Source organism: Montipora capricornis, chromosome 7 (genome assembly GCF_036669925.1).
Source record: "Montipora capricornis isolate CH-2021 chromosome 7, ASM3666992v2, whole genome shotgun sequence".
NCBI lineage: Eukaryota > Metazoa > Cnidaria > Anthozoa > Scleractinia > Acroporidae > Montipora > Montipora capricornis.
The window spans coordinates 20,647,286-20,673,478 of NC_090889.1; the positions used below are offsets into that span (position 1 = coordinate 20,647,286).

A 26,193-nucleotide genomic window follows, 5' to 3' on the forward strand; every position below is an offset into this window, starting at 1 on the left:
CCTGTCACTCCCCTGGTAAGTGGTGTCTTTGTGTATAGAGCCTTCTGCGCGTATTTTCTTAGGATCGAGAGGGTAGTGGAACTGCGTAGATTTCTCTGGTGGACACAGTAGAATCATCATTAACTTAGCCTGCAATGGCGTCGAAAGTCATGCAACGCGAATGGCGTTTTAGTGGATCAAAAATATACCCTTCTGGAGCTCAATAATGGAAAGTCAGTTGGATAAACTAGGCATGAATCTCAAAAGCGACGAGTACTGGACTTCGACAACAATCTATTGCCCGTCGAGACGAAATCAAAGTGAGCAGTATTTACCTGAAGTATATGGTAATTTGACACAATTGAGTTTCTTGTCTTCAAGCACGCAATGAAATAGGAAGAGGTTTTCGCCTCTAAGAGCAAATATGTTGTTTGTTTCAATAAAATTTTCGCTGGAAAAGGATTCTGTGTTATTTTCTGCCTTTGTGAATTATAATATCATGTTGTGTATTGAATTTTCGATCTTAAGGTTGAAATGTGATATGGGAGAAGTTTTTTAGTATTGCTCTGTAAGCAGGAAGGGTTCACAGGCCTGTTGGAAGCGTGCTTGAGTTTCAACAAAATGAGCCCCAAAATCAGTGAAAACTTGTGACGCAGATGAATAATAAAGTAGCTGCTATTTCCAAAATGAGGCATGGTGGCCTCATGGTTAGTGCGCTCGACTCCGGATCGAGTGGTCCGTGTTCGGGGCCTGGCAGGGGACATTGTGTTGTGTTCTTGGGCAAGACACTTTACTCTCACGGTGCCTCTCTCCACCCAGGTGTATAAATGGGTACCGGCGTAAAGCTGGATGGACTAGCATCCCATCCAGGGGGGAGTATAAATACTCCTAGTCGCTTCATGCTAATGAAACCGGAGATAAGCGCCGGCCTGATGAGCCTGATGAGCCTTCTGGCTCGTAAGCGGAGACTTTTATTTCCAAAATGATGGAATTACCTGGTGATAAATAACGTCGTACGCGTCTTGGAGAGTAAATTTTGACTTTGCATAAATAAGAGTTGGGCGATTGTGATCTTTGTTTTGACTTCGCTCATTTCATTGTCAAACTTTATAACACTTGACAGAAAAAGAAACTTACAAAAACCCGGTATCTTGCCATCATTTGATACAGATGCTTCACTGTTTGGCGAGTAAACATTCCGCGGTAACTTAATTACGGCGCCCGCTGAATTCCGGCCATGTCACTTTCGATTTTGCAATTTACTTGAACGTAGCAAAAATCTCCCAAAATGTTTGTCGCTGATCGTAACTTGTTATATTCTATATTCACGGTTCAAAATTAATGTTGTTTTCATGTCGTAAATATTTTATTCTCGATCGACCGTCCGGGAAACTTCCTTCTGCTCTTTCTGAAAACTGTGTATCAATAGTTATTTGCTTTTTCATCAATATTTGTTTTGCATATAGCAAGCTAACAGAATCTGTACCTTGCTGAGTTCGCATTTGTTAGCGTTAATAGTATTTTCGGTCAGATCATTCTGTTTTTGGTGAGGGGTTTATTGTTTTGGTCTCCCATCCTAACACTAACCCCGCGAAACAGGGCTTGACTTCAGTGAAGTTTAGTATTACAAATCTGTCAGATGCTCAGAGGGCACACTTGTGGTGCAAAGAAGTTGTGAGGGAACTTGAAAATTATGGTAGTAGCCAAAACGCGGGGGCGGGGCCGGGGCCGGGGCCGGGGCCGGGGCCGGGGCCGGGGTCGGGGTCGGGGTCGGGGTCGGGGTCGGGGTGTCTTTTTTTTTTTTCAAAAATTTTTCGTTTCAATTTAAGGAATACACGCTAACTGCCAGACAGAGTCCCATCGTAATATTCACTTCGTTAAAAAAAAAAACCAACAGAATCCCAGTTCCACGATGATCGTCACGCAGTCATGCAACGTTCTTTTTGCTTGTTTGTTCGTGTTGTTGTCTGATTTACCACAAACGGTTTGTGGTAAAGTCAGTCGCACAGGAACTTCCTAGCCAATTCTATTCGGACTTCAAGGGATCGAATCCAATCTTACGAGAAAAAGCACAACCACACTTAGAACAATTTTGCGAAAACAAGCAACTGAGAACGTTTGCGTGACAACCACAGTGGAATTATGGCTGTTCTGCTTCGTTTTAATTGTATTGCGGAGAAGTTTTTTACGAAGTAAACATTAAAATGTGGTTTTAAAATGTGGAGCTCAGCGAGTCTTCAGTGTCTCTAGGCGATTCGCACCTACGTACGAGGCACTACTTTAAGGCAAGATCACGCCACTGAGGATCCTGTAGATCTTCAGATTTTTATTCGTACAAGCTGCTCGATCAATATGTCGTTGAACTAGTCGACTGAAAGGAAAATATTACAGAAGTAGATTAATGTTTTGGAATGCTGGCGATAGGCTAAAAGAAGAATGCAACTGATTTCTTGAATATATTACAATTTGTGTCTTCTAATCTACACGATCTTATGGTTTGATTTCTTCTATTGATTGCCTTTAACGTTCTTGATCGGAGGAAAGTGAAAAAGTAATTTGCGCGTTTGCAGTTTCGATTTATATATTTCTGAATTTCTAATTAGTTGTCACCTTTCAACTCATGCAAACTTGCTGTGGTAAATAAAATTGCAAATATAGTTCCATACAATAAAACAATTAAGCGACATAACTTAACGCGCGAATCACTTGGTTTAACGTATTAAACTTCAGTTGGAAATTCTTTTCGAAAAGCAAACGATGTCCCCTTCGAAGCTTCCGTACGTTCCTTATATTTTTGACTAATTTCCAACATAGATGAAGGAAAGATGCCGAACATTAGAAAATAACAGTACGGGAGAATAACTACAAAAATTGAAACGAAAAATTTTGAAAAAAAAAAGACACCCCGACCCCGACCCCGACCCCGACCCCGACCCCGACCCCGACCCCGGCCCCGGCCCCGGCCCCGGCCCCGGCCCCGGCCCCGGCCCCGGCCCCGGCCCCGGCCCCGGCCCCGGCCCCGGCCCCGGCCCCGGCCCCGGCCCCGGCCCCGGCCCCGGCCCCGGCCCCGGCCCCGGCCCCGGCCCCGGCCCCGGCCCCGCGTTTTGGCTACTACCGAAAATTATCAACATGTCAGCCGAGAGGCCAATGTTTCTCGCTTCTCTTTTATTTGTTATTCTTCAGAGACTGGAATGCTGTATTTCAATACGGTCCGTGGGTCTTCCGACCATTTGATTTCCATGAAAAATGGAAAATGAAAAAATGGATTTTGTATTTCTAATGTTTCATTTGTTTTTACCAAGGAACGTTGAGAATAAAACTCCAACAAACACAAACATGAAAATCATGGTTTCTTATTGAATAAAAATTAAAAATGACAATACAAATCTTTAATTTTTGTTTGCAAAGGAAGAAAGAAGAATTGAATAGCAGCCAATCGATTTGAAATCATTCTTTTTCAGAACCTTTCCAATCGGGGTCTAATTCTTTGATTTTTCAAGGAAGGGGCTTTCAAGATGGAGGAAATGATCCATGCAGTAAATACCCGATCACTTTTCAATTTTCCTCTGTCGATGATCATATAAAAATGAAAAATTGACAAACCCTTCCGCACCATGGGACGGACAACTCGAGACCTCAAGTAACAGGGCTGGGGTTGGGAGAAGTCACGCAACCCTTGGAGGGGAGGGGAGGGGAGTTGAGTTATGGCGGCTACAAGGTTTCGCCTTTAATCTTTACTAGGAGTCATATTTTTATTTCCTCGCCACAAATGTGAAACCTATATGGTTCCCTGCATGTTCAGACGTTTTCAACGACTTGGACCTCCACTAGGCTGCCTTTTGAAAGGCCAAAAATTCACATGCGCCAGGTACGTGATAGTTTGGATTTGCTCGAAGTAGTATTTGTATGAATCGAAATACATCAAATAAAGCAACTTTTCCAGAATGAGACCCAGAATGAGACGACAACAAAAAGTTTGAAATCGCAGGAAAATTAACGCTACCGAGCCGAAATAATGGTTTGCAGTCAAGGCTGTCCCTTGAATAAGCTTACAAAAAAACACAACGATACAGGTAAATCAGCACTCTTTCTTTCCAAACTCGTGGGTTTTTATTTTTCATTTGTTTTCAAGAATACATTTTCACATGTATAAAGCCGTTCAAAGCACTGAATTTAAACACACCATGGATCACACCCTCACAAGCTAAGCTTGTAAAATTATAATTGTGTCATATACATTTTCCTTTCATCCTATAGAAAAAACCTGAAGAAGTACTCAATAATAAGGGATGTGATTTCACGGAGGATAAAGTGAAACATGAGGGGATGAAGTCAAACAACCGGCTGAAATTTAATGCATGTAGCAGTATGGGATAAATTTGCCCACCCTGTCTGTGAGACTTTTTACCCACCCATTTATTGTTGGACTGTCGCCATACACTTGGCACAAGGAAGAATGGTTGACTTGCCTTGCATGAGCCATTTATACTCAACTCATTTGCATAATAATAACATGCTTTGAAGTGTGGCTGCTGACATAAGCATTACAAAGGAATGCAAATTTATCCCATAATGCTACATGCATCTTCAGAGAATTACAATTACACTTCAAGGTAAGTACCTCTTGTCTAATTTTTAAATTCTCTGTTTCAAGGGTCAAGTAAAATCACTCTATAAGCATGTTCTTAAATCACTAGCTACCGGTATGTTCATATTTTCTCAGCATTATAATAGAACAGAGAGTACATCCAAACTATATGCAAGCAGCTATGGACAAGACAGTTAAGGTGACACCAGATGTTGTTCCAACAACAGCGGTGGCTGGGTGGCTGTTCAGTTATTTGAAGGAAGTGGGGGGCAATTGACAACCTGGCCAGAATTTGGTATAGACCCATTGTCTTGTGATGGATGCCAAAGTTCAGCAAGAAGGAAACACTTCCATTCACATTTTCCTGATTTTCTCACTGTGTTTCAAAATGTAGTAAATGGAAATCCAACATTGTTCCAAAATGCAATTCAGTTATTCCGAGACCTCACTTATGAGTATTGCTCATAGCTGCAAATTTCAGCCGGTTGTTTGACTTTATCCTCATGTTTCACTTTATCCTCCGTGAAATCACATCCCTTATTATTGAGTACTGCTCACGTTATTCCTATAAGACGAAAGGAAAATGTATATGACACAATTATAATTTTACCAGCTTAGCTTGTGAGAGTGTGATCCATGATGTGTTTAAATTCAGTGCTTTGAACGGCTTTATACATGTGAAAATGTATTCTTGAAAACAAATGAAAAATAAAAACCCACGAGTTTAGAAAGAAAGAGTGCTGATTTACCTGTATCGTTGTGTTTTATAAGCTTTTTCAAGGGGCAAACGTGATTGCAAACCACAATTTCGCCTCGATAGCGTTAATTTTCCTGCGATTTCAAACTTTTTGTTGTCGTCTCATTCTGGAAAAGTTGCTTTATTTGATGTATTTCGATTCATACAAATACTACTTCGAGCAAATGCAAATATCACGTACCTGGCGCATGTGAATTTTTGGCCTTTAAAAAGGCAGTCTAGTGGAGGTCCAAGTCGTTGAAAACGTCTGAACATGCAGGGAACCACATAGCTTTCACATTTGTGGCGAGGAAATAAAAATATGACCCCTAGTAGAGCCTTGTAGCCGCCATAACTCAACTCCCCTCCCCTCCCCTCCCCTCCAAGGGTTGCGTGACTTCTCCCAGCCCCAGCCGTGTCAGTTGCGGTCTCGACTTGTCCGTCCCATGGTGCGGAAGGGTTTGTCAATTTTTCATTTTTATTTGATCATCGACAGAGGAAAATTGAAAAGTGATCGGATATTTACTGCATGGATCATTTCCTCCATCTTGAAAGCCCCTTCCTTGAAAAATCAAAGAATTAGACCCCGATTGGAAAGGTTCTGAAAAAGAATAATTTCAAATCGATTGGCTGCTATTCAATTCTTCTTTCTTCCTTTGCAAATAAAAATTAAAGATTTGTATTGTCATTTTTAATTTTCATTCAATAAGAAACCATGATTTTCATGTTTGTGTTTGTTGGAATTTTATTCTCAACGTTCCTTGGTAAAAACAAATGAAACATTAAAAATACAAAATCCATTTTTTCATTTTCCATTTTTCATGGAAATCAAATGGACGGAAGACCCACGGACCGTGGATATGTTCTGAACATTTCCCCTCCAAAAAGTGACAAGAAAAGAGAACGGTTGAAGGTAAGAGAGAGAATGTTTCATTTAAAAAAAACAAAACTAATTGTCAGCCAAAAGTAGCTCTAATAAAGTTTCTTTCAATTCATGATCTTTTACAGATTGAATTGGTGATTTGATACTGGTCGATGCAAAGCACGAATGTAGCATTATTAGCGTGTGCCGTTTGCAGCAAATAGAACTATTTGCAGATTTCAGTGGGACTACCGATGTTCATATTTGATCGCTCGGTTCAGTACTTGCGCTATAGTTCTCAGATGATTAAGAGCCAAGTTTGTGGCTAACGACAGAGAGCAGAATTATTTTTGTCATAAAAAAACTTTTTTTCCTCAGTATTGACATATTTCTCTGTTGGTTTGCAACGACTGGAGGGACTAACCGTAGCTTTCTATTTGTCATAATACTGTACATAAAAATTACATTTCTATTAAAACAAGAGTGAGTAATTATTTAACGTCTTTCCGGGGAAAAAATGTTAGTCATCTTAGTGAAAACGTTCCACGAGCAGCCCATAAACGAGGTTTATATGGTTTCTTTTACATGTCTATGTAGTGAATTGCCTTCAAGCTTAGAATCTGAATGTGTGAAATATCTCGTTTTTAGTCCGTGGGAGTTAAGTTCGTCCTTAGACAATAAATTTGAAGATCTTCGCTTCAGGTAGTCTTGTTTTACTTTTGCCAAAAATGACGTTGGAAAATTCCGCCTTCATTTTGCTTGATATTCTGCAAAAAATGACGTTGGAAATTTCCGCTGTCATTTTGCTTGATCTTCTGTAAAAAATGACGTTGGAAATTTCCGCTGTCATTTTGCCTCATCTTCTGTGAAAAATGACGTTGGAAATTTACGCTGTCATTTTGCCTCATCTTCTGAAAAAAATGACGTTGGAAATTTCCGTCGCCATTTTCTCTGACCTTCTATGAGAAAAGACGTTGGAAATTTCTTCTGTTATTTTGCGTGACTGTTTAGTCAAAAATTTGATAAAATTTGATAAATATTGCAAAGTTGATAAATGCTCCGGAAAAATATTATTTTTTCTTTCGAAATATTGCAAACTGGATAAATCATTTGGTAGAAAAGTGGAGATTCATGAACAGTATTTATGGTGTGGTGCCAAAACAGCACAGATTTGGAAAAAATGACCGCAAAACACATCATTTTTACCAGAATTGGACAGTTTTAGAATACGACGAAGTGTTTTAGAACGTGTTATATACTGTTATGATAAAATGTTGGCATTTGAGTGTATCCAGCTCGGCCGTCCTACCAACGCTTTTTTATCGTAAAATCACAAGCCATGACACTGAGGCAGTTGGCTATGCGGTGTAGACCGATTTTTGAGTACGATTGGATTTCAACATGGTCGGGGATTGGGCCCAACTCCCCAATTACCCCCACCCGACACAACTTTTTTCACCCCAATCTCCCTTTGCTACAACAATTTAAGATGGCAGACAAACATTTCTGATCGCTCGTTCGCAAAAATACGCCAGCATTGCAGGCTATAATTTACCAAAATGGAGTTTAAAAGTGGTGGAATAACCAAACCGTGAATCGGCGAGGCAAATATTTCCCTTCCCTTTTTTTTTCAACTTTATCTTTATCCAAACAACAACCCCATGGCGTCACCGGTTAGCAGCTGAACAGTTACAGTAGCCAACGGACCAATATATTACTTTCCTGAATGATCATTTACTCGTATATTCCAACGTGAAAGACGATCAACAGGCAATGAATTTGTTGCCGGGGATTTGGACCATGCACAAAAACAAGATTTGAGTAGTACATTGATTGAGAATCCGAAATGGTAGCATTCTCAATTTTATTGAACCGTTTGAGTTTCACCTGTGGGACTTTCATGGAGACCTATGCAGACTTTCGCTCTTTGTACATTCTACGGAATCTTACTGACGAGTGATCACGTTTCCAGCAAAATGCACTGCTTCGAGCAGGACAAGAACATGCACAAATTCGTTGAAAATATATTTATGTATTTTCTTTAACATTGCAAGTGAAGTTTTCTTCATAACAGGACAGCTGTCAGTGGAACAACATTACAGAATTTCATTTTTAACGAAAAAGAAAAACTCTACCTTTTTGTAATAAGGAAATTTTAAGTTGCCAGTCAAAGGCGTTGATTTCAATTACTGCAAAACTCAATAGTAGTGAGTATTAAAGTAACTGCATGTTAGTTTTACCTCAACCGCCGCACTCTTAAGGAAAGAGCTGAGCAAACTGCCTCACGAGGCGGTTTGCTCAGCCGTTTCCTTACGTGTGCGGGGAAATTGTGGTGAGAAATTCGCCTCGCAAGGCCGTGAGGATAAAATCAAACATGTTTGATGTTTTTGGCCTCGCGAGACAAATTCCTCAATGTGTGCAGCATCGTGAGAATCGAGCTGAGCTTCGTTTAATCAAGCAGCCAATAAAAATACATGGCATACTCACGTGACTCCAGCGGTTCAGGATGGTGTCGGAGGAAGAAATTCCGACGTCACTGAAGTCACGTGAGAATGCCATGTATTTTTATTGGATGCTTCATTGACCAAACTCAACTCGATTCTCACGATGGCCGCACACAATGAGGAATTTGCCTCGCAAGGCGAAAAATATCAAACATGTTAGATTTTTTCCTCACGGCCTCGCGAGGCCAATTTCTCACCAAAAGTTCCCCGCACGGGGTGAGAAAACGGCTTAGCAAACCGCCTCGCCAGGCAGTTTGCTCAGCTCTTTCCTCACCGTGTGCGGCGGGCTTAATTTTCTAAACCAGTTTCAATTAATTCAAGACACTGTCGTTGTAAAGGGATAAAATCTACAACACTGCACGTAATGTATTTGCTATTAGAACAGGCTTCTTCAGAGTGTATGCAATAGAGCTATCATTCACAAATAATATCGTAACACGTGCGACTAAATCCAGGAATTGCGCCGGTCTCTCTTAACTTACAAGAAGTAAGTTGTAAAAAATATAATAAAAAGGGTTGACACTGGCTAAAATATTGTGTTGGACGTTTCGGCAACTGCTGTTGCCTTCCTCAGCAGGGATGAAAAATGCAAAAATCTAACGGCGTCCCGATGGTACACGATGCGTATAAATATAAAATCGCACTTCAAAAGAATATTTTAAAAAATGAAATAGACAACAAAAACGAAGGTCTCCAGAGCACTCTAAAATATTTTTACAAATTCTTTATGTTATTGTAAACGTTTGGAAGTGCTATATGCTCGTTTATAGCGTTCGTATCTCGTAAGGAATGCCAAGCCTCCAGAATAAGTCTTTGTCGCCATGCCGATGATCTGTCAACAATTTCGACGTTCATCAAGTCTATTTGGTGATTGTAGCGCATGTGGTGTTTGGCCAACAAAGAGTTTTCATCTAATGTTGCTATGGCCTTTGAGTGCTCTTTGACGCGTGTTTTTAGCGCGCGCGATGTCTGACCGATGTAAACACAATCACAATCTTTGCATTTGATCTTATATACGATTCCTCTAGAGGCCTCCCTCTCGATTTTGTCCTTTGGTTTTTTAAGTATATTTGAGATTGTCCGAATAGGTTTATGAGCGACCTTAATGTTGAAACCTCGAAGAACCCTCGCGATTTTCTCGGAGAATCCTTTGGCATAGGGCAAAACAACCATACCGCGCTGGTCGGAAGCATTTACTTCTTGTTGTCTGTTGCGTTGGCGACCATTGTAGATGAAATTGGCAGGGTAGTTATTAGCGGTAAGGGCTTTTGCTACTCTCTTAGTTTCTCGTAGAGCTTCCTCTTCGGTGGACGGGATATTCTTTGCGCGATCCATGAGGGTGCGTATGACCGAGTATTTATGTTGGGGGTGGTGATGAGATTTGAAGTCAAGGTAGCGGTCGGTGTGGGTAGCTTTTCTGTATACAGACACGGTGATCGAGCCATCGTCTTGTCTGGTTGTTCTTGTGTCAAGAAAGGCAATAGAACCTTCTGATTCTATCTCGATGGTAAATTTGATGTTAGTGTTGATAGAATTGAGGTGTGCGTGGAATTCATCCGCGTGTTCCCTTTTTATGCATACATGGCTGTCATCTACGTATCTGATCCACCATTTGGGAGAGTTTGGAGCCGATAACACGGCCTTTTCTTCTACATATTCCATGACGAGATTGGCTAAGATGGCGCTGACTGGAGATCCCATCGGACAACCGAAAATTTGTTTGAAATGGTCACCTTGGAACACGAAGAAGTTATTGTCGAGGACGAACTGTAAAAGGGCAATGATATTCTGGATGGATAAATTTGTTCTTTCAGGTAGTGATTTATCAGATTTATCATGACAGCCATGTATGCATAAAAAGGGAACACGCGGATGAATTCCACGCACACCTCAATTCTATCAACACTAACATCAAATTTACCATCGAGATAGAATCAGAAGGTTCTATTGCCTTTCTTGACACAAGAACAACCAGACAAGACGATGGCTCGATCACCGTGTCTGTATACAGAAAAGCTACCCACACCGACCGCTACCTTGACTTCAAATCTCATCACCACCCCCAACATAAATACTCGGTCATACGCACCCTCATGGATCGCGCAAAGAATATCCCGTCCACCGAAGAGGAAGCTCTACGAGAAACTAAGAGAGTAGCAAAAGCCCTTACCGCTAATAACTACCCTGCCAATTTCATCTACAATGGTCGCCAACGCAACAGACAACAAGAAGTAAATGCTTCCGACCAGCGCGGTATGGTTGTTTTGCCCTATGCCAAAGGATTCTCCGAGAAAATCGCGAGGGTTCTTCGAGGTTTCAACATTAAGGTCGCTCATAAACCTATTCGGACAATCTCAAATATACTTAAAAAAACCAAAGGACAAAATCGAGAGGGAGGCCTCTAGAGGAATCGTATATAAGATCAAATGCAAAGATTGTGATTGTGTTTACATCGGTCAGACATCGCGCGCGCTAAAAACACGCGTCAAAGAGCACTCAAAGGCCATAGCAACATTAGATGAAAACTCTTTGTTGGCCAAACACCACATGCGCTACAATCACCAAATAGACTTGATGAACGTCGAAATTGTTGACAGATCATCGGCATGGCGACAAAGACTTATTCTGGAGGCTTGGCATTCCTTACGAGATACGAACGCTATAAACGAGCATATAGCACTTCCAAACGTTTACAATAACATAAAGAATTTGTAAAAATATTTTAGAGTGCTCTGGAGACCTTCGTTTTTGTTGTCTATTTCATTTTTTAAAATATTCTTTTGAAGTGCGATTTTATATTTATACGCATCGTGTACCATCGGGACGCCGTTAGATTTTTGCATTTTTCATCCCTGCTGAGGAAGGCAACAGCAGTTGCCGAAACGTCCAACACAATATTTTAGCCAGTGTCAACCCTTTTTATTATATTTTTAACATGCCTGGCTACACACCAAACATTTTTAAGTAAGTTGTAAACCTAGATTAGTTTTTGTTGCGTTTAGAACTTTCAAAAATAACTTTTTGAAGAAGTTGCTTGAACAATATCGAACGCGATTCAAATGCTGGCGATCATACGCAGTTAGCCACTTGACTACCGCTCCAAACATGACAATATATATTTTTCTTTAAATGTCGTTAAATGTCTTTAAACGTTTCTTTTAATATCTCCCACAAACTCCACTCAAAAGTGATAAGAAGCCGGAGATGAAACGCTATACAAAGTTTAAAAGACTCTCTCAAATCAGTCACTGTCTGCTGGGATCAAAACTCAAAGAACGAGAGACTATAAAATATTGTTTGAACAGTATTGGCACGTTACTTTACAAATCTTAAGAAATACGACTTACCGTTGCCCTTGAAAGTGAAGCGTTTTCGCTTTAAAGAAGAAGCCTAAAATGGAAAATTGTGTGTCATGTGCAAGCGTTCAGCGCAAAGTTTTCGTATTTTGTCGAGGGGAACAGAGAGATGGAATCAAAAATGCGTGCTGCACGTGCAAAAAAGAACGCACGTGCGGCACGTTTGGAGTGACGATTACGAGGAAGGGTGAGGATAAAATTCCATTTTATCGAGATCAAAGATGATCATTGACGTTGTTAATCCCATATCTGAATTTTCTTTCAGATAAAAATTCCTGTCCTTCTGTTGAATGCCTTAGACGACCCTTTGGTCCCTGAGGAGTTGTTTGTCACCCCCCATAACCATGTCAGTAAGTATTTTTAAACGGACCTGGTTCCACTCTTTTGCCCCAAGCGATAAGCGAGGGAGTGTCAAGCACACGCAAACGAAAACTCGTTTATCGCGAGAACACGCGCGTGCTAAAGTGTTCACACGACAAATATCGGACTAAATACGTTTTTACAAAATTTGAAAGTTAACCGGACTGCACGATCCAAATGACAGTGTGAACACAGCTCATTCTCGAAAGACCCATTTTTCTGACTTTTCGGAGAGAGTTGTAAAGCCGCTAGGATTGTCTCAAACGTACGCATATCATCTCAAAAAGGATGAGTTTGTTCGCTAGCTTGAAATTGAAGGTCCAAGACAGGTCTAAATACGGTATGTCTACAAAAGGAGATGCGCATCTTTTCGTCACAAATTGTCCCAAACTTTCAACTTTACTTGTGTCCAAAAATGAGGCGATGGATGTCACAGTGTCTCCATAACATTACTCAACATTTCGCCATAAGCAAACGTTAACTATCAACCTCAAAAATCCCTACTATATCTTTCACAAAAGGATCAATGACTCCGGCATTTCCGAGTGTCACGATGACAGTTGTTGAGATCGAATAGGCGAAACAAAAGAAAGCGAGTAGTGTAAAGCGAAAAGCAGTTCAAACGTAGAAACAAAAGAACATTACAAAAGCGAACTACCGTGAAAAGGAAAACTCGACAGAAAGCAACACTTACATTCATCTCGAATCTGGTTTTGGAAAACAGCAGGAGAAAGCTGTATAATTGGCCCGGATAAACTCAAGACAAATGGAATTCGATCAATATCTGACATCCGTTAGTGTGACTCTAAACTTTAAGTTAATAATATTTGAAAATGACTTCATTATATACCTTAACTAGCACGGCAACAAGCTAACGTTGAAATTCCGATTCGAGCAAAATACAAAAACTACTAATGACCAGGCTTATAGCCCCTAACACCCAACTCTAATGCTCACTCTATGGTCACAAATAGACCTTATTCATAAATGGCGGTTACATTTATAATTCTTTTGTTCACGTGCAAATTAGCCTACCAAGCCTCATTTTAGAGCAGGAATTCTTTTCAATTCACTGTATGGTATCGAGGCTTGGTAGGCTAATTTGCACTTCGACGAAAGAATTGTAAATTGGCCTCCATTTATGAATAAGGTCTATGGTCATAAATAGGTACGGTTGGCGTCTTGACTTGATGACATTTATCAATTGCTGATTCGGGTTCCATTTAGGTAGTTGTATTTCTGGAGAAAAAAGAGCGAATGTAATCTACAGGAAGAGGCTTTGTCCAATCCCCTGAAACCTTCTCCTTTTTATATGTTTAATTTTTGTCTCTTTTAATTTATCGCTTAGAATGCAATGAATCAGCGATATTTGTGATCACACATCATGGCGGCCATCTTGGATTCGTTGAGGGAGGACTTTTCGATGTCGAGCCAGTCACGTGGTTGGATAAGGCATTGATGCAGTGCACCATAGCAGTGATAAGAGCAAATCAATCAGTAGATCAGTCATCTTTAGGCAAACAAATCAGTAATTTTGTCATTGCATCGTAGGAACGGATTCAAGAGCCTCCGTATCGAGTGGTACCTGTTCTTAAAACTCAAAATTAGGTAGGACATCTCATTACAGTTACACGACATAACTTGCCCCACAATTATGAGACAAGTTCACCATCGCAAAGGGAACCTCTGAATTGGATAGAAAAATTGACAGCATAGAAGACAAGGGACAGTTTTCCGGAGATAAAAACTGCCGTATGTTCTGAGAGAATTTAATTTAGGGGTAAGCAGCTCTTCGAAAACCGTTAATTTCCATCAATTAATCAATTACGAATTTGTGTTATCTGTTGTCTCTAGTGATCTGATTCAATCTTTGAAATCTTATCTTCGTTTTCGCGCTAAGTGAAAAAAAACGGATTTACCCCATGTTATTTAAATTAAAAGAGAAAGTCCACAGTTTTGAGCTCTGTGAACGAACTCTACTTTTAAAACCCAATTTAATCTTTAACTAAAGTCGCGACGCTATGGTCGTCTGAGACCAGTGGGTAAAACATATAAGAACAATGAAAGCAATTAAATCACATGAAGTAGATGTAAAATAATCGGGTCATTTGCACTATAGTTCGCGATATGTGTAATTATCGTTGTATTTTCGTACACAACTTGGAAATTGGCAACCAGTGTCTATCCCCGCTATTCTTGTCCGGTAACATTTTCTAAATAAAATAACCTCCCTGATTGTAAATCATCAAATTAGTATTTTTGGTAAGTGTGGTTATAAATCAGTCAATGTAAAGAAAAATTAAAATAAAGGTGAGAATATCTGGCTGTGCAAATTTCTTATTCTGCACGTATAAGTATACCTCTAACTAACCGAATTCAAGATCCGTACTGTAAGTTACGGACCGGGTCTTTCCCTCGAATGATTTATAAGTGAACGAGAAAAACGAGGATCTGTACCTTTCAGTAAGGACCGAGAAACCAAGGTTAGTAAGATATTTATTGTACCTCCGAGGTAATCAGGCTCACGGGAAAGCAAATTAGATGAAATCAAGAGCAACGTTCAACTGCCACAAATGATTGACATGCGTGAAAATCTGAAAACGAATACATCTTATTGGCTTCACACGTTTATTTCACATTAACAACGTGGAAACCGTGCTAGGCAATGTTGCGTCAAAACTTCAAATTTAGCGGGCCGTACACTGAGCTCAATTAGCCAATCATGGTGGGCGTACTATCTGAGAGCTGTAATTGTGGGCTCGCAGCACATTTCTCAACTGTAGCATAAACACAACATGCGCAAGTTTAAAGAGGCTGTGTCACGGCGGTGTAGTTGACCTTGTGCTGTTTTATCATTTACTCATGCACCCCTTAATTCTCGCTATACAACTCGTAAACTCTCAAACCAAAGCTTCGTGACAACAAAATATCAGTCAAGCATACATAATTGAAGTTACAAACAGAGATCAACTTTGAAAAACTGTTGGGCTGAACAGTTTTCAAACACCCCAATTACAATCCACTTTAATCTTCTTCAATTTTGCCCATCCCTGTCTCCTTTTGTATTTGCAGCCTTTCTTCAATGTTCTAAGTAGTTATTTTTACGTTTCGCTTGATTTGGTTGCCAGTTTCCAGTCGCTTAATTGACTTAATTCGTGACACAGTCCCATTAAGTCGCAGATGAGAGCCAGTCTCAACTTGATGCCTTGCTTGCTACCCAGGGGCCCGTTTCTCGAGCGTCCCGAAACTTTACGGCCAATATTCGGGTGTCACAATTCCCTTTGTATTTCAAGAACGGAGAGGATTTAAGTCGTCAAACTTCACAGTAATTTTTCTTTTTGCATGTTAAAAGATCGGCTTTCCAAAACAAGCGGTTGGCAGTTTCACACATGGCTTTTCGGGCCCGAAAAGTTATCGGGACGTTCGAGAAAAGGGCCCCTGGACAGTGTCCTTGAAACCTTCACCACTGTTAACTGCTAATGGAGATTGCTTAAAAATTGTCTAGATTTCTACTTGTATTATTCCTTCATTGTGGCCTCTCTTCGTGTTATTTTTTTCCATCAACCGTCTAGTTGCTTCCAGTGGCTACCTTGTAACTTCCTGTTTTGATAACTGATCAGTCTCTTCGTGTTTAGTCATCACATTGCTGAGATCCCAACAGAGTCTGCAATGAGATAAACACAGGACAAGAAGGGCCGGGTAAAACATCCGCCTGATTAAACGTTATCCTTCAACTTTTAGTAAGTCCAGGGTGCTTAATTCCACCTTCGTCTTTTCTCCTCTTTCCCTTTTTTGCCCCCCATTCTCTCACCCTACCCTCCTAATTGCCCCCTTTTCCCCCTCTCCTTTAGCCTTGTACTTCCTCTCCCGTTCCCGTTCCCATTTCCTCCTTCCCACTTTTCCCCTTCCCTTTTTCTTCCTCCCCCTCTCAATCTTCTTTTCCTTTTTCCTTTCCTATTCTCAGCTTCCCTTCGTCCTTTTCTTCTGTTTTCAAACCGAATTATTTGATGTCTTTCTTTTTTCTTCTTTTTTTTTACCTCCTCCTTTTCTTTCATTTTTTTCCTCCCCTTCCTTCTTTCTCCTTTTCTTTCACTTTTTCCCCCCTTCCTTCTTTCTCCTTTTGTTTAATTTTTTTCTCCCCTTCCTTCTTTCTCCTTTTCTTTCATTTTTCCCCCCCTTCCTTCTTTCTCCTTTTCTTTCATTTTTTTCTCCCCTTCCTTCTTTCTCCTTTTCTTTCATTTTTTTCTCCCCTTCCTTCTTTCTCCTTTTCTTTCATTTTTTTCTCCCCTTCCTTCTTTCTCCTTTTCTTTCATTTTTTTCCCCTTCCTTCTTTCTCCTTTTCTTTCATTTTTTCCCTCCCCTTCCTTCTTTCTCCTTTTCTTTCATTTTTTTCTCTCCTTCCTTCTTTCTCCTTTTCTTTCATTTTTTTCTCCCCTTCCTTCTTTCTCCTTTTCTTTCATTTTTTCCCTCCCCTTCCTTCTTTCTCCTTTTCTTTCATTTTTTTCTCCCCTTCCTTCTTTCTCCTTTTCTTTCATTTTTTTCTCCCCTTCCTTATTTCTCCTTTTCTTTCATTTTTTCTCTCCCCTTCCTTCTTTCTCCTTTTCTTACCCCTATAGGCCTTAATCACCCTGCGGCCATGTTGAGTTCCGAAGAATTGAAAACTTTTGTTTCGCGCACCGAAACTCGTTCCCAAACATTTCAGATCGAGGCTCGGGGTACGAAATTTATTGTCTATGGCCAATATGGCCGCTGCGCGATTCAGGCCCATTTCCCTGGGCTTCGTGTACCCAAAAAACGGAGAATAAAGGCTCAGTAAATAACCCGCAGAACAAGTTATTACACTGAATATCATTACTGACATAGTATTTAAACAATATTAATACAGTATTGGAAGAAATATTGCTTAACGTTTGGTGCGTCTCGGTCCAGAGTTCGATCCGTCAGTGACTTCAATGCATGTTTCTCTTTCCTCTTATCCGTGTACGGCCATGGTTTTTATACTCGCAAAACGAGACACTGACCGAGGGGTCCCCCTGCGCTCCCTGTTTATACCAAGTTAAAATCTGATCAGTCGTCTGAGGTTGGGGGGGGGGGGGGTTAAGCAAGGATAACGGCAAACGTCAACGAGAACATCACTCCAAAATATAACTTAGCTCTATCGCAAGTATTTCGCAATTATTTCAACTTGGTCACTTTGTACAATACGCGCGAACTGTCCTGTAACTAGATGGGTACGAACGGTGAAAATGAATGGATCATTGATATATATGCCCACGTTGTCGTCAAAACGGAAATTCGTGCTGCACGTGCAGCACGAGAATTTTAACCAATCATATTCTTCCTTTGTGGTGATGTCGTTGACGTAGCCGATGTCTTCGCTTAAACTCCATATTATGTTACTGGCTCCAGTCCACCTTTGCACCAGGATCCCGTGCCCTTCGAGGTAGTAGGGACCTTTAGATTCTAGGACGAGGACAAGAACGAGTAATCTTACTCTTTTTTAGCAGCATAGGTTCCTCAGATATTCTTATTGCTGGTAACTGAGCCTTTCCCTGATCGAAAAATGCCAAAACTAGCTACGACCGTGTTGGTGACTTGTTTTGACACGGCGACATTTTTGCAAAACCTCGCACTAAAATGACGACGGTATCACATTTTTCCCGCCAAAATGACGCTGGTTTGCGCGCGCTCACTGTTGTCCTATAAGAAAATCCCGTACTCGTAGTCGCTCTCGTCCTAGAATCTAAAGCTCTCCATTTGCTTTCCAGCCAATCACGAGCCTTGCATAATTATTACTCTTGCGATTGAGTATGCTCACTCGTGAAGTCTGCAACTTCTTAAAAGAACTCGTCTAAAAGTAGTCTGGGACATAGACCAAGTATGGAAGTCTTACGTTTCTCGTTGTGAGCGTCTGCATATAGAATTAAAAAGCGTATTTGTTATTTTTCTTCAACGAAGAGGGATTTCGCCCAGCTAACGAGGACCCGGGGATATCATTTTCGCGAAGAATAGATCGAATGCATAAATGGCGGCCAAAAAAATATTCTTTTGTTTATGTGCTAATTAGACTCACTAGCGTCGCTCTCAAGCAACATTTCTTTTGTTTTTTGTACATGCAAACGAGGCTAGTGAGTCTAATTAGCACATAAACAAAAGAATATTTTTTTGGCCGCCATTTGTGCATTCGGTCTATTACTGCTTCATTCGATTCACTACTTGAAGGCCCCATACTATTTTTTTTTGGCTACCAAACCTCGCTTCCATGTATTGCAACCCAGGCCGTTTCGCAGGTCCGCCATTTTTTAATAAGGTTTATAACATTTGGCCAACTTTTGACTCGCAGAAGTCTTTATTGCGCGCTGGATGGGCACCGAAACAGATAAGCAAAACTAATGGCGTTTACTTACACGTTGAAATTTCTTCCGCTCAAAACCTCGAAAGACATATCCTTTAGAGACCGTTAGATTTGCTCCAATCTCGCTCATCAGCTCGCAGGCCTTCTGCCCCCTCCTCCCTGAGTACTGATAATTGTAACCCGAACAATCAGGAAATCGCAGGCATTGATCCTCGCATTGAATCTCTGAGAGAACAGACTGAGTCCAAATCACGTGACCCAAAACCTTGCGGTCTATGACAGGCAGTCCGCTAATTGGAAAAAATACATTTTGGCCAACACATTTTGGGGCTGGATGAATTGAGGGACTGGTTGTCGATCTGGTTGTCGATTCTGGATAGGGCAAAGAAAATTATGGTTCATACAGAGAAACTTTTGCTGACGTCTCTTGGCGTATTTTCTCGTAATTAGGTTGTCTTATTTATTAATCCTATGACTCCCAGCAGTGATTAATGTGTAAATTCTCACAATTTCAATGAAATGTCAGTGAAACAGGTATTGAGAATGAAGAATAATATCGACTTAATGAGAAGTGTGATCTTGATATAACACCAAATTCTCATGACTATCCAACAAAGAAATTCATGGTACTAGTTAGGAGAATGAATGTTTCGATCATCGTAATGAAAGGATTAACATGCGAATAGATGTGATTCTGTTTGTGAAATACATCGTACTTTACACAAAATGACTTCAAAGATTAAACGAACTTAAAAAAACGATATATGAAAAACGTGCATTTATTTGAGCTTCGGAAAGAAGGGTGTTAAATTATGGTAGTTTTGAAAGTGCAACCTCGTTCCCAGGGCTTTTTACTATCGAGATCTCGGCGGTGAAAAGCTTTGGAAACGAGGTTGTTGAAAGTGATACTAAAAAATGATGAGTCAAATTCCCCACCTCCGCGGCAACATAATAATCCAAAAGTATCAAAAGCCCCCACCCTTGTGACGAGTAAAGGTTGCCAAAATAATATCCTTTAGACCTTGCCGCACACAATAAAAGTGCAATGTATGTACCACTCACTTTTTGTTCCATCATCTCTCACGAGCGCGGGAAGTTCATTCTAAGGTCTTCTGGGTATTTTCCAAGATGGCGGAGTTTTTCTCCAAGCAACCTAGTTCCCAGGGCTTTTCCCTAACTACTTGGTTTCCAATCCCTCTTCATTATCCAAGATGTTGGCCATGTCAAATTCCCCAGCCTGGGGATATGTCGTACGATTAAAATCCCCACCCTGGGGACAGACCTCACAGTCAAAGTTCCATGGCATTGGTATCGCATGGGTTCAAATACCGTTTAAATTCAGGCTTTCTGTAGATGGTTTGCCACCAATGGCTAGAGACAGATAATACCGTAATATACAATTGCAAGTGGACGAACAAAAGGAGCTAATATGAAATCTTTTGTTTTCTTCCACCAACATGGCGGAAATGACGTCAAATGCAAACCACCCATTCGTTTCTAAAGTTCGCAACTGCAGTGATATGAAAATTTAAAAAAAATACATACCATGAGCATTAGATCCCTCATTACCTGAAAATGAAAAGTGAAGTTAATCATTTCAACTGCTACGTACGGAGGCGGCGTGGTCCCGTGATTAGGGGCGCTGGGTTTGCAAGCGGTTCTACCCCCCCTCTTCTCTTCCCCCTTCCCTGCCCCTGCCTGGGTTCAAATCCCGTTCTGACCTCTGGTATGGATTTGTTTCTGGTTGTCCTGGATTCAACTCTACCGCGCTTTGTAAATTGGGGTTCTTAATAATGTTTCTGTTAAAGTGCCCCTGTCATAAAAAAAAAACCACTTCCTTTTTTCCTTCAGATTTTGAAAGTATGTTTGCTTAACACCTGACTGGCAAAATTTTGAGCTTTGATTTTTATCCAAAGGCCGTTTACTTTGAGGATAAGTTTTGGATTTCACGGTCCGCCATTACTCACGTTCAAAACTGACCGATTGGACCTCAGACGGTTGGATCCAGGGAAAAGTGACATCAGAGGCTCACCAGCTTAAAATTTCAGTGTGTGAACGCAGCTTATTATATATGCAAAGCGTGAGTTTAAAAGTCTGAAAGCCCAAAATCCCCGTGCTGCATATTAATTCTGCGGAATACACACGTATTGCATTCTTTAACTAGTGAGCCTGTGACGTCATTTTCTCCTCGATCCAGCTCTCTCAAGAACATAATGTTAGTAATGGCGGACCATTAAATAGGAAAATTACAGTTAAAATAAAGAGGTGTCTTTTTGAAATCAAGGCTTAAAACGTGGGTCACTTAGTGTTTTGTTAACATAGTTTTGAAATCCAAAGAAAAATATGGATTGATTTTTTGGTCACAGGGGCACTTTAAGTTTGAATTGTTTTGGGCCTGCCCGCATTGCTTTGTATTTTGAATGTTGCGTCCAAATTTTGGACGCAAAATACTGATTGGCTGAAATTAAATTACCTCGTGACGTCACCATTGACAAGCTCCGACAACAAGAAAGCCTCTTTGCTTCGCAGAGATGAGGTGGTCAGAAATGCGTCAGAGAAAATTGTAGAATGTTGCAATTTACCATAACTTTACATAATTAAAGGTCGGGCAACGGGATGCAATGGCTTCTCTACTGCATGGCATCTGACAGGATGCGGCGATGCGGATCCGCATAATTCACTGAATTCCGCATTTTCCGCATAATTCCGAAAACAGAAGAAATACCTGATATTATAGTGATAAAGCAGCTCCTTAACATCCTCAAAAACATAAAAGCGGAAGAAATTGACTGTTTTGAAACGCTTATTTTCCTAAACATTGAAGAAAACACACCATTTCGTTCGCAAGATGAAAGTTCGTAAGAAAGATCGTAAGCAGTTTCCGCGCATTTTTTCGCCAATGAGCCCGCAATACATATGTGTAAAAAAAACCGCTGAAAATTGTCAGTGATCGAGGCAATCTCGTACCCACAGTCCTCGGGCTTTTTGGCCAGCGGGTGAGCGCCCGGAGAGACTCTGGGATAATCGACTCCATTTTGTGGGTTCCGGTCTTATGACGTATGTTTGAGTTTAACCGGAAACAGACTGAGAGAAAACCGTAAACAGTAGAAATGGCGGGTTAAAAGTGTTCGAGAAACAAGAACTTTAGCCTTACACACAAAGAAACTGGAGAAATGATCATTGGCTTGCTGTAAGAGCAAGTGAAGATGAAACCTCTGACGCTTTTGGAAAGTGTATTTTTAGTGTTTCAGCGTACATTCCATCGTTCAGAATGCCATCGTGCAAGCAACACGATCGACAAATTTTTGTGGAAACGACACAAATGTCCTCTTCTACTACGATTTAATGTTTCCGTAATTCTGAATGGCTTCGACAAGACCTTATTCCACGGATTTCTCCTCAAAGAGACTGATATAATGTTTACCCACGGTACTTTTGCAACAGCAATAGTAATCACTTTTTAGCAGCGTGGGAAAATTCCCGTACATTATAAGACAATTCAAACCTCGTGGTTTTTTATTTCTGTGATTTATGTATTTCTGAGGTAGAAAAACACAAACAGCACTGAAGCTCGTTTTAGATTTTGAATCTCCCTTCAAATTCTGGGGCTTCCGAATTACTTACGTCGCGACTTCCTGTCGGACTGCTATTGTTACGCAAGCGGCCAATCAAAAATATTGTTCAAGTCGATTATCCTAGAGTCTCTCCGGGCGCTCACCCGCTGACCAAGAAGCCCGAGGACTCTGGGTACGAGATTGTGATCGAGGGAATGGATCGCGCTCCAAAGGTATTACAATTTTGCTCCATTATCTCCAAATTGAAACAAAATTCATGACGAGAAACAAAATAATTTTTTATCGCTTTATTTATTTTACCAAAAGTTGCGGCAAAATCCCAACTGCTAACCCTTTTATTTCAACGGGGAAAGCTGGTCGCAAATTGGTGACTCTTCCATGTATTTTAATCACAAAGGGCTAAAATTCAGTCACAAATGCGATTGTATTGGTTGCAATTTCGATTACGGATTTATCGTAAGCATGTAAATACATTGGACGGCCCTAATTATTAGTTCTATAACTTGTTTAAATTTCCGCATAATCCGTTGTAATTTCCGCATAATCAACTCATGTTTCCGCATAATATGACCAAAAATTTCCGCGTAATCTTTAATGTTTTTTCCGCATCCTATCAGAAGCCATGCTACTGGAAGGAAGGAAGTTCTATCTCTGTTATCCACAGGATTCGGAAAAGTTTTATTTCCCAACTGTTTTTCGTAGCGGCCAAAATACGAGGGCGACTTCATGTCACCGTGGTAGTTTCCTGTCCTCGACAAAGCATTATCCCTGATCACATTTGGACAAAAATGGGCCTTTCGGCTGCCTGTGTTGCTGATTTTCGATGATTTAACGATAGAGAACGATAGAGGAACTCTACACGATTTTAGCAAGTATTTGGTAGAAAAGGCGGCTCCACCAAAGATTGCTCATCTCCTCGTATTTAACTCAGCAATACTCCGATACACTTGAAAACAAAATATTCCAATTTTCAAATTATTGAATTAGTAAAATACATATCTATAACCACAAATACTCGATAAACCTTTGAAATAAAATGGTGCAGGCCTAGGTATTAGAATATCTGTCTAGTATTAAAGTGTGATGTAGCAGTTGTGATGTCTGTATTTCATTAAAATAAATTTAAAAAGATAACTCCGCTTCGCTTTACCGAAATTTGGCAGCAGTTGCGGTCGACAAGTCTCACACAGTGGAGATGCGGTCAGGGAAAACGAATTTCTCTATTACGATTCCCGTCGTTTGAAGTTTGTGTGCTAAATTTTTCTCTGACGATCGAAACACATTTTCCGCGGAAGGGACTTCGAAGAATTACCGTACTGAATATTCAGCTACGCTTTACAGCATCAGCAATAGTTGCTAGGCTTTTCTGGCGAAGGCTTCCTTCCTTTACAGTTTTTTTTAGTTTCTGCCTCGAGCAAATGGAAATACACAACGCGTGGCTTTCTGTTTTCTTTTTTTTTTCTTCAATGTTTACTTTGGGTGCGCGCTGATTGGCTAATTTTTGACAGCTCTCTCAGCGTGACTTCAGGAGGCGGCATTCAAAGGGATGCGTGCAGGCTCTCCTTCTCTCCCACCGAGGAGAGAGAGAGCCTGCTTGCAGGCTAGAAACGAACCGATCATGGGCATTTTTCTTTTTTTTTCCCAAGTTGAGCAAATTTAAAGGCAACATTAAAATTGCTTTGACCTATGCTAATATTTAACTAGAGATTGCTGGGTTAAGTTCGACGAAGAACGAGCTATTTAATGTATAATTTCACAGCTAAACTCTTGCCTGGCGAAAACAAGCCAGCGAGTTGCCGGACGCGGGTGACCCGGTTTTGGCGCCAAACTTAAAGCTTAAAACCCAAATAGGTTTCAAATTTTTAATTTGTTACTATTGTATCTGTTGTAGTCTTTTGTTTTTTAAATCCTTTGGGGGTTATCGATGTGGTCTCCAGAGAAAAGTTCCCCGATTTAAACTGAATGCCTTTCGTGTGAACATTCATTCTCTTGTAGCGGTAATTTGTTTAAACATTACCGAACTTTCACCGATCACCGTCCCTAACCAAAACTGTCGCTAAACTGCAAGGAGGTCACCGATTTATACCTGGACGAGGACTTAAGCCCCTACTACCGGAAAGCCAGACTTCGAGAACTTTTCAAAGGAGGCTCATGATCACCAGTGGAGAATGTACTTTGGACTGGAGGAAGGTTTCAACAAACTCCTTCGAAGCGGAGTCCTATCGGCAAAGTCTTCCTCCGCCGAATAAGTCCGTAACTATCTCAGTCCACCTTAAAATCTTAGATCCTCTCTATTGGTCCAATCCATATTATTGCAAATATATTGATTATAAATTAGTGAAAGAGAAGATCGATAGAATTCAATGTCGATATCGAAGATCAACTGTAATTTTTTAATATTTTGCATCTAACTACTCAGAGAGCACACAATTGCTGTGACGTCAGGACAGTAAAATTTTTCCCGCCCGCTGAATGCTGATTGGTCAATTCAAATTTCAGAGGTCCCACCGGCACCGGCATTGTGTGTCATGGAACAATTTTCATATATGAAAATCCCGCCAAAGCTGAAATTTATCCAATCAGATCGCTATGATAAGCAATGCGAATTACCATAACAAAAACAAACGTTCAAAAAGCCTGTCGGTTGAAGGTGTGCCTTCAGACGCAGGCTTTCTATTCGTTTCTAAAGTTCACAACTACAATGACCTAAAGATTAAAAATTAAAATCAATTATTTTTCTGCTAAATACTTTCATTACATTGAGTACCGCAGGTTGTTCAAATGTCGTTTAAGGACAGTGCCTACTATTATTATTGCGCATACGATCTGCGCATCTCCAGATACTCGGATTGTCTATCGGTAGTGCTTAGTAATGCAGGGATATTTTTGTGCGGTTGCAATTTATGCGGAAAAAGCAGAACTTAGCAAGTGCTCTTGGTATCCAAAAAGAAAATTGAGGGTAACCATGTATTTTTCAAAGAAAATTTATCTTTAATTTGGAAAGGAACGCCATACATTGCTTTGTATTTTAAAGTTTTTTGCTAATATTGTTGATTAATTATCTTTGAAAAGTGCGCGGTTACCCCCCCCCCCTCCATTTTCTTTTTTTAGATTTTAATAACACTTGAGATCTGCTTTTCCCGCATATTCATAAAACCGCGCAAAACTATACCTTTGAATCAGTAGGCACCGTCCTTAAATGCAGGCTTTCTATTCGTTTCTGAATTAAGTTCACATGCATTTGCAATGATCTGACAATGAACAAATTCATACCATTTGAGTTAGGTCCATGATGACCTGAAAAATTAAAAATGAAATCAATCATTTCATCTGCTTCATCTTTGCATTGCATTAATATGGCAGACGTCGCAGGTTCAAATGCCGTTGAAATATAGGCTTTCAATTCGTTCCTAAAGTTCACAACTGCAATGACCCAAAAATTAAAAATCAAATCAATCATTTCATCTGCAACATATTTGGATTATTTAAAAGAAATTCTATGTAGCTGTTACTATTCCGTTAGATTTCAGTTTATTATTTTGAGTGATTTCCGTTATTTTTCCGTGACTCTTAGTATTTGAATTCAAAATCTTTGTAACTGCCATGTTTTATCACATTTTTCCCAGTATTACGTCACCATCCATTTACTATATATATATATATATATATATATATATATGTACATAGAAGCAATTCAATGTAAACTCTCATTGTACCTGAAGAAGGTTGGTTTGGCCAGCCGAAAAATAGTACACCACTAAAATCAAATCTACGTTGTATCGGCTCTTGCCTCAAATATTCCGTAAAAACATGCTTATCATTTTGTTCACATGACATCCAACAATAGAGCCTATGCACTCAAATACTTCTTGGATACG

The 26,193-nt window shown here is 40.3% G+C and overlaps 2 protein-coding genes across 2 annotated transcripts in view; one reads left to right on the forward strand and one right to left on the reverse strand.

Annotated features, from left to right (window-relative positions):
• The first annotated feature begins 5,902 nt into the window (after positions 1 to 5,902).
• Positions 5,903 to 14,706, forward strand: LOC138057407 (monoacylglycerol lipase ABHD2-like). The gene is made up of 3 exons (XM_068903434.1): positions 5,903 to 6,216; positions 12,291 to 12,375; positions 13,734 to 14,706. The coding sequence occupies exons 1-3, from the start codon at positions 6,136 to 6,138 to the stop codon at positions 13,934 to 13,936; spliced, it is 369 nt and encodes a 122-aa protein (XP_068759535.1). The 5' UTR covers positions 5,903 to 6,135; the 3' UTR covers positions 13,937 to 14,706.
• Positions 13,771 to 26,193, reverse strand: part of LOC138057404 (uncharacterized) — a 13,415-nt gene continuing 992 nt past the window's right edge. Inside the window, exons 4-7 of the mRNA XM_068903432.1 lie at positions 25,589 to 25,612; positions 20,286 to 20,309; positions 18,793 to 19,112; positions 13,771 to 16,049 (exon numbers count right to left, since the gene is read on the reverse strand). Of these exons, the coding sequence (XP_068759533.1) occupies positions 16,017 to 16,049; positions 18,793 to 19,112; positions 20,286 to 20,309; positions 25,589 to 25,612 (401 nt within the window). The 3' untranslated portion in view covers positions 13,771 to 16,016. The remainder of the gene's footprint in view (positions 16,050 to 18,792; positions 19,113 to 20,285; positions 20,310 to 25,588; positions 25,613 to 26,193) is intronic.

Bases quoted from the DNA above. Each gene is read 5' to 3' on its own strand.
- LOC138057407 (XM_068903434.1), top strand. From the start codon at position 6,136: ATGGACGGAAGACCCACGGACCGTGGATATGTTCTGAACATTTCCCCT. The intron at 6,217-12,290 runs GTAAGAGAGAGA...ATTTTCTTTCAG, and splicing joins AGAAAAGAGAACGGTTGAAG to ATAAAAATTCCTGTCCTTCT. The intron at 12,376-13,733 runs GTAAGTATTTTT...TTTATCGCTTAG, and splicing joins CACCCCCCATAACCATGTCA to AATGCAATGAATCAGCGATA.